Source organism: Triticum dicoccoides, chromosome 4A, assembly GCF_002162155.2.
Source record: "Triticum dicoccoides isolate Atlit2015 ecotype Zavitan chromosome 4A, WEW_v2.0, whole genome shotgun sequence".
Lineage (NCBI taxonomy): Eukaryota > Viridiplantae > Streptophyta > Magnoliopsida > Poales > Poaceae > Triticum > Triticum dicoccoides.
This window is the reverse complement of record NC_041386.1, coordinates 541631371-541637912: the sequence shown is the minus strand read 5'-3', so window position 1 is coordinate 541637912 and position 6542 is coordinate 541631371. Positions and strand designations below refer to the sequence as shown.

The window sequence follows — 6542 nt, the reverse complement described above, 5'->3', positions numbered from 1 at the left end:
GAGTGTGTGGCCAAGGCCGGGAAGAGGGGCGCTTCCATCTAGTGCTCAGGCAGCAGCCATATATGCGAGCGACGGTGGCCGCCTTCCAGTGCTCAGGCGGCAACCTTTTGCAATTGTTCTTGCCTATATTTGTTGACATTCGTGACAAATTTTGATGTCAATGTGTACATGCTTGTTCTTTCCTTTTACATTTTGTCAGTAATGTCAGTAAATATACGAATATGATTGCGTATATATAGACTACTATGTCGTATATCTGGAATGTTGTGAAGCAAATTACAAATAAAATGTTATTTTGGAATTTAAATGAAATGCTACTAAACATACTGTCAATTTTGAACAACTTTCATTCCATTCCATTCCATCAACCAAACACTGAGACGGAACCATTCCATTCCACTCTATTATTATACCAAATACAGAGATGGAACCATTCCATTCCAATGGAACAGAACCATGACATTCCATGACACTTCGTTCCCGAACCAAACACACCCTAAGGAACCAACAGAAACAAATTAGAGGAGACGTGAAATTCATGATCAGTGTCTACTCTGCCTCACAAAAGCTCATATTGACCAAGAGACACGCACAAGCAATTAGGGTTTGCTCGCCTCCCGTTGGCGGCGCCGCTGACCTGCCACGCTTCTGTGGCCTTTGGGCCATGGAGACGGAGTGGATCTCAGCTCCTGTCGACGGGAGGGCTCCATTTTCTGGTTTTAGGGTTAAGGTTTGGTGGGACGGTGTTCAGGTGGTGGTGGCGGCGTCTTGTCCAATAAAGTCTCCCCGACTTCAGCACCATCTCGACTGCGACGTCGAGAAGCTCGTGGGAGTGGTGTGGTTCTTGAAGACTTCTTCTGGCTGTGGGTATCTCTGGATCGTCAATGAGCTTTATCGACGGTTCTTCCTCCTTCATCTTCGGGACGGATGTGGTCTTCTTGACCCGTTCGGCGACTTTCCGTCCTCATCCAACTACGTCAGGTCGACACGGTCTGGAGGTTGAAGACGAAGGGCATCTCAAAGATTTCATGGTAATTTTCATTTTTGTTGAGGTGCTTTGTACTGTTTGGTGTTTCTTTTAATGCCAGGGTCCTTTTCGCAAAGAAAAAAAAGAGTCTACTCTGCCTCTGGGTGATTTTGCTGATCGATAAGTTGCTCTGGTCCTGTCTAGCCTTGACTTGGCAGGTATGCAGCAGCACAAATACATAGGACGAAGTCTCGGATTTCACCAGCAAGGGGTACAACGATAATAAGTGTCGAGGGTGTGTCTGGCAAGAGGTTCTTGATACCCATAGAATTTGTGGGTGGAGAGCGACGACGAGGCTTTATCCCCTCGGTCAGGGCTCTGAAATGCACTTGACAATTGTTCAGCGACAGAATTGCGTATGTATAGCCCCGATTCTTTGTGAAATTTGATAGAAGAATACGCTGGCTGTGTCATCCTAGCTTGGTTAAGGCCGTTTCTCTCCTCTGAAGGGGATCGCACAAGTGCCCCCCTTCTTGTAGCTTCTGCGTTCTGACCACGTAGAAATCGCGTGACGTTCATCTCTAGCTCCTCCACAGTCTTCCTACATTTTAAAAGGCTATCCTCACTCACGCCGAGCGCACGGCAGCTTCTCGCTGGAGGCCGGAGGCAGCGTGTGCCCCCACCCCAACCTGACCACGCACACGCGGCTTCTCGCCGTTCGTTCCATTGCCGTTCAGACATCAATCAAACACCAGTACGCCTTCGCCCCTAAATTCACCGACCGCTCTCACTCGCAGCAGCAGTCTAACCAACCAAAGAAAACCATCGTCACAGCGCCCCCTCTGGCCCCTGCAATGGCAGCCGCCGACATCCGCCTCTCCGTCGCCCACCAGACGCGCTTTGCACTCCGCCTCGCCTCCGCCATCTCCTCGCCCTCCAACGCCGACGGTGCCGCCGGCAACGCAGCCTTCTCCCCGCTCTCTCTCCACGTCGCGCTCAGCCTCGTCGCCGCCGGCGCGGGCGGTGCCACCCGCGATCAGCTGGCCGCTACACTCGGTGCCGAAGGGCCCGGCGAGGCGGAGAGCCTCCACGCGCTCGCCCAGCAGGTGGTGCAGCTGGTGCTCGCCGACGCATCGGTCGAGGGCGGTCCGCGCGTCGCGTTCGCTAACGGCGTCTTCGTCGACACGTCGACGCCGCTCAGGTCGTCCTTCAAGGAGGTCGCCGTTGGGAAGTACAAGGCCGAGACCCACTCCGTCGACTTCCAAACTAAGGTGATGATGTGCATGTGTCCGATGCTGTTAATTAGTCGTTCTGTTCGGCATCAGTTGTACAGTACTACCGTTTTTTTATGTGATTCTATTTTACAGCAGAGATGCTTTATGAAAATGTTGCTAATCCTGTTTTTATTTTGGTGAAACTACAACTAAATTATGTACAACATTTATGATTTTGAGAAGTGCACAAACTATTTAACGACGCGTTTGGTCTTGTCTTGGTCCAGGCTGCTGAAGTTGTGTGTCAAGTGAACACATGGGTAGAGAAACTCACATCAGGTCTCATCAAAGAGATCCTACCGGATGGATCTGTCGACAGCACCACTAGACTTGTTCTTGGCAATGCCCTTTATTTCAAAGGAGCATGGACAGAGGAGTTTGATGCATCCAAGACCAAAGACGGCGAGTTCCACCTTCTTGACGGGAGCTCAGTACAAGCATCATTCATGTCTAGCACAAACGAGCAGTATCTTTCGTCTCACGACAACTTGAAAGTACTCAAGCTTCCTTACCGGCAAGGCGGGGACATGAGGCAATTTTCCATGTACATACTTCTCCCAGAAGCAAATGACGGTCTTTGGAACTTGGCCGGAAAGGTGAGCTCGGAACCAGAGTTCCTAGAGAAGCATACCCCAACTGAGAAGGTCCTAGTCAGAAATTTCAAGCTTCCCAAGTTCAAGATTTCGTTTGGATTCGAAGCTTCCAGTTTGCTCAAAGGTTTGGGACTGCATCTCCCATTTAGCTGTGAAGCCGATCTTTCGGAGATGGTGGATTCAGCAGCGGAGCAGAATTTGTACATCTCCTCAGTTTTCCACAAGTCCTTTGTTGAAGTGAATGAAGAAGGAACAGAGGCTGCAGCCGCAACGGCTGCAGTGGTTATGCTAATGTCACTGCCATTAGACCCGCCAATGGAGATGGATTTTGTCGCAGATCACCCATTCCTGTTCGTGATCCGAGAAGATTTGACTGGTGTGGTGTTGTTTGTTGGCCATGTGGTCAATCCTTTACTTGCAGCATAGTGCATCTGCTTTTGAACCAGCGAAAGGGCTTATGTCGCATGCGAGTAAAGAGTTTTACCATGAAATCTTCCTATCATTGAAGTAAACCTATGCAGTGTCTGGTTTCGAAGTATGACTTCATTTAGGTATTTCGGTTTTGGATTTGTGGCTTGGTTGATGTACATAATGTGTTTTGAAAAAAAATGTATGTTTCTGTCTTCTTAAGTTGTCCCCAGTTAATACTTTTTTTCTTTTGGAAAGGAGGATAACCCCTGACTTCTGCATCAAGCGATACATGAAGCCATTTTATCATATTATTCAACGTAACTCGACAAAACAAGTACATCGATCAATCTGAAGCCACCTTCCACGCAACCATAGTCGCTACTCGCTACTCGTACAAACTTGATGATGTGCCCCGACTTCGCATCAACACACATCATCTAATCTGATGGCCTCACTAAGCCGCCCACCGGCCAGCCGTGAGCACCAACCGATCTAGCAAACCACCACGCGCTGCATGCACAAGCTATAGAATCGGCCGCCGCCATCTTCCGCTCTTCCACCTTTAGGAACGATCGACAAATTCACCTTGTCATGTCATACTGCCGTCGACGCCAAACATTACCACCACCTGCGCGTGTCCGTCGCCAAGATTCTGCTGCACCACGCCGCTGAGACCTGCCATCGTCGCTACTGTAGATGCAACACCGCTCCTTCTTTTGTCCCCTCTGGTCAGCACCTGCTCCATGACGATGCCCCCAAAAGGTAGGGCGACCCCGAAAGCCCCGTCATTGTTTGGTCCGAGAGTCCTAGATCTAGGGTTTTCCCTAGAGCAGTCAGAACAATGTGGCTACGAATACAACCGACAATGCCTTTGACAAGGATACGACGTCCAAGATGTCGTCATCGTCTTCCATGACTGAGGTCAACATGGTTTTCACCGGCATTCGTGTCACTCTGAACCAGCAACTGCCCGGATCCATCAGAACGCCGATAGGGAACCACCATCCCTTGACAACCCCTCGCCGCGCCGCCGGCCATTCACATGTAGAAGCGACGACCGATCTCGGTTGGATCCAGATCCATGGTCGCCGCCGCGCCCGCCGTCGCCGGAGAACCCACGGGTTCCCACCGGCCATGGGGGCAAGATACGCCGCCCTGGCCACTGTGTGTGTGCTCCCCAATGGCCCCGCCCTAGCCGCTCCACGGGGATCGTCGCCGCGTCCATCACCTCAGCCCTTCGACGCAGGGCCTGCCGCCACCGCGGCCTACGACGGCGTCAACAACGGCAAGGAGGGCTGCGATGTGGACTTGTTGCTGGCGGCGCTAGGGATCTCCCCCCAGCGGCGCCCTGGGAAGGCGTCACGAGGGGGTCATGAGGGGTATGTTTCCCTCGTCTTGAGATCGTGCCAAACCCGTCTATAGGTTATATTTGATCCCTCAACTTTTTCTATATATACTCGGTAATTTCCCGTGCGTTGCAACGGGAGAACAATAGTCATGTGTGCATATGTGATATATTTAGGTCATGCTTTAAAAAATAAATCAACCAAGAGCTCTTTACCCTCCTATTGCTACAGTGTAAAACATGTGCAATACAAGTATTACTTGAAATAGACATACATAGATTGTATATATTTAAATGCACATGCATTGCTACGGAGAACAAAATAATATGATTACCAAAAATGCAACTTCCTCATTTCCTAATAAATCTGGAGCACCTTGTTCCACCATGAACTATCTTTTCACTTAAGAACCAACAAAACCTAGTTTAGTGTTACAATCAAATGGCATCAAAGTACTAATAAAATAGTCCTTCATATCTACTTTCTTATTCATTTTTGGTGGACAGATTATGATAAAAAACAGCATTATTCAACTCCTTCGCATCTCTGAGGCAAAAGATGAAACCACGGTAATTACTCAATTCAAGGGCGAAGAAGATACATAATTTAGTTCATCGCATATCTGCATGAAAAGAATTGTCATGGTTAAACCGTACAAAACATTGCATCGCTGCATCTGCAGTTGTGCCCACTATGATCTTTTCTCTAACAAAAAAATATTGAATAGCAACTTTTCAGGAAAGTCTACGTGGGGCAACATGCACTCTCCAAGGTCACTGCTGAACACAGTGTATTCCCTTAACTTCCTTCCATCTTCACATAACTCGTCAACTTCATGTTTTTCTCTCCATAGCTTACAAAAAGAATTAGCTTACCTTTCCTCTTTGCTGAAATTTTGAGAACGAAAAAAGAACATTTAGAATGGTTATTTTAAAACTACCAAAAACAATAGATGTGTGGTGTGTGACGTGATTTGTGACTAAGAGGCATTCAAAATCATTGTTGCATGCTCAAGGCGGCCATGAAATGTTCAGCAATCAACCTATGAAAAGAACAAGAACTTGATAAATTACAATAGTACTAATACATTGTGCATATAATAGATATGGGCGTGCCCTGATTACATAAGTGCAACACATTTCTCCCCTTGCAATCACTACAACAGATGACACAAATTAGGACTGGGCTATGGGTACTATACAAGATCATTGTTTTATGGAGCAAGTGCAAAAGATGCGCAATACTACAAATGACAAGGCACAACATGTTTAGTTTTTCGACCAAGATAATAGGGACCCATAGTTCATGGCAGGAACCATACCCGTGAGGAACGAACAGACTAGTGGAGATCGCGGGCACCATCATAGTGTCATTTTTTCATGTGGCTAGCCATGAGAAATAGGTATTTGAAAGGAAATTTGTAATTTCCAAACGTTTAAGATCTTGTGATTAGATCCGAACGCTTCGGCCGTTGCCCGATCCGCATCCCGAGCGCTGCGTTCGCTCGTTTTTTTTTTCTCTGCTCGCTCACGCTCGTGCTATCGATCCCGATTTTCCCGTCCCAATTTTCTTCGCACGATCTTGTCGGGTAGTTTCCTCTTTTTTTTTGCACGACCCGATGCGGCTTGATCGCTAGTTTTTCTCCCTATTTTTTTGGAACAAATCGATCCCCTAACCTGATTCGTACATCACATCCCATAACCTCATCCTAATAGCCAACACCTCTCTATTAATTTCCTACACTTTGAAAATGGCATCATACTATTTAACCATCGAAAATCTCATTTGGTGCATCATTTTATTTTTTAAACGAAATCGAACGCACGCTGCGCCGTTTGTTTTTGAATCATGTTGTCAAACGCCCCCGCACATCTTTCGCCGGCATGCGTGTCACCTGTCAGTTTGCTATTCCAATATGTGTAATAATCATGGTAATTTATAGACGCTGACA

General features: G+C 47.7%; 1 protein-coding gene across 1 annotated transcript; it reads left to right on the top strand.

Annotated features, from left to right (window-relative positions):
- Positions 1–1707: 1707 nt before the first annotated feature.
- LOC119286635 (serpin-ZXA-like) lies at positions 1708–3460 on the top strand. The gene is made up of 2 exons (XM_037566048.1): positions 1708–2238; positions 2469–3460. Exons 1-2 carry the CDS (start codon positions 1822–1824, stop codon positions 3258–3260), a joined length of 1209 nt encoding a protein of 402 aa, XP_037421945.1. The 5' UTR covers positions 1708–1821; the 3' UTR covers positions 3261–3460.
- Positions 3461–6542: the final 3082 nt, after the last annotated feature.

Bases quoted from the DNA above. Each gene is read 5' to 3' on its own strand.
- LOC119286635 (XM_037566048.1), top strand. From the start codon at position 1,822: ATGGCAGCCGCCGACATCCGCCTCTCCGTCGCCCACCAGACGCGCTTT. The intron at 2,239-2,468 runs GTGATGATGTGC...GTCTTGGTCCAG, and splicing joins CCGTCGACTTCCAAACTAAG to GCTGCTGAAGTTGTGTGTCA.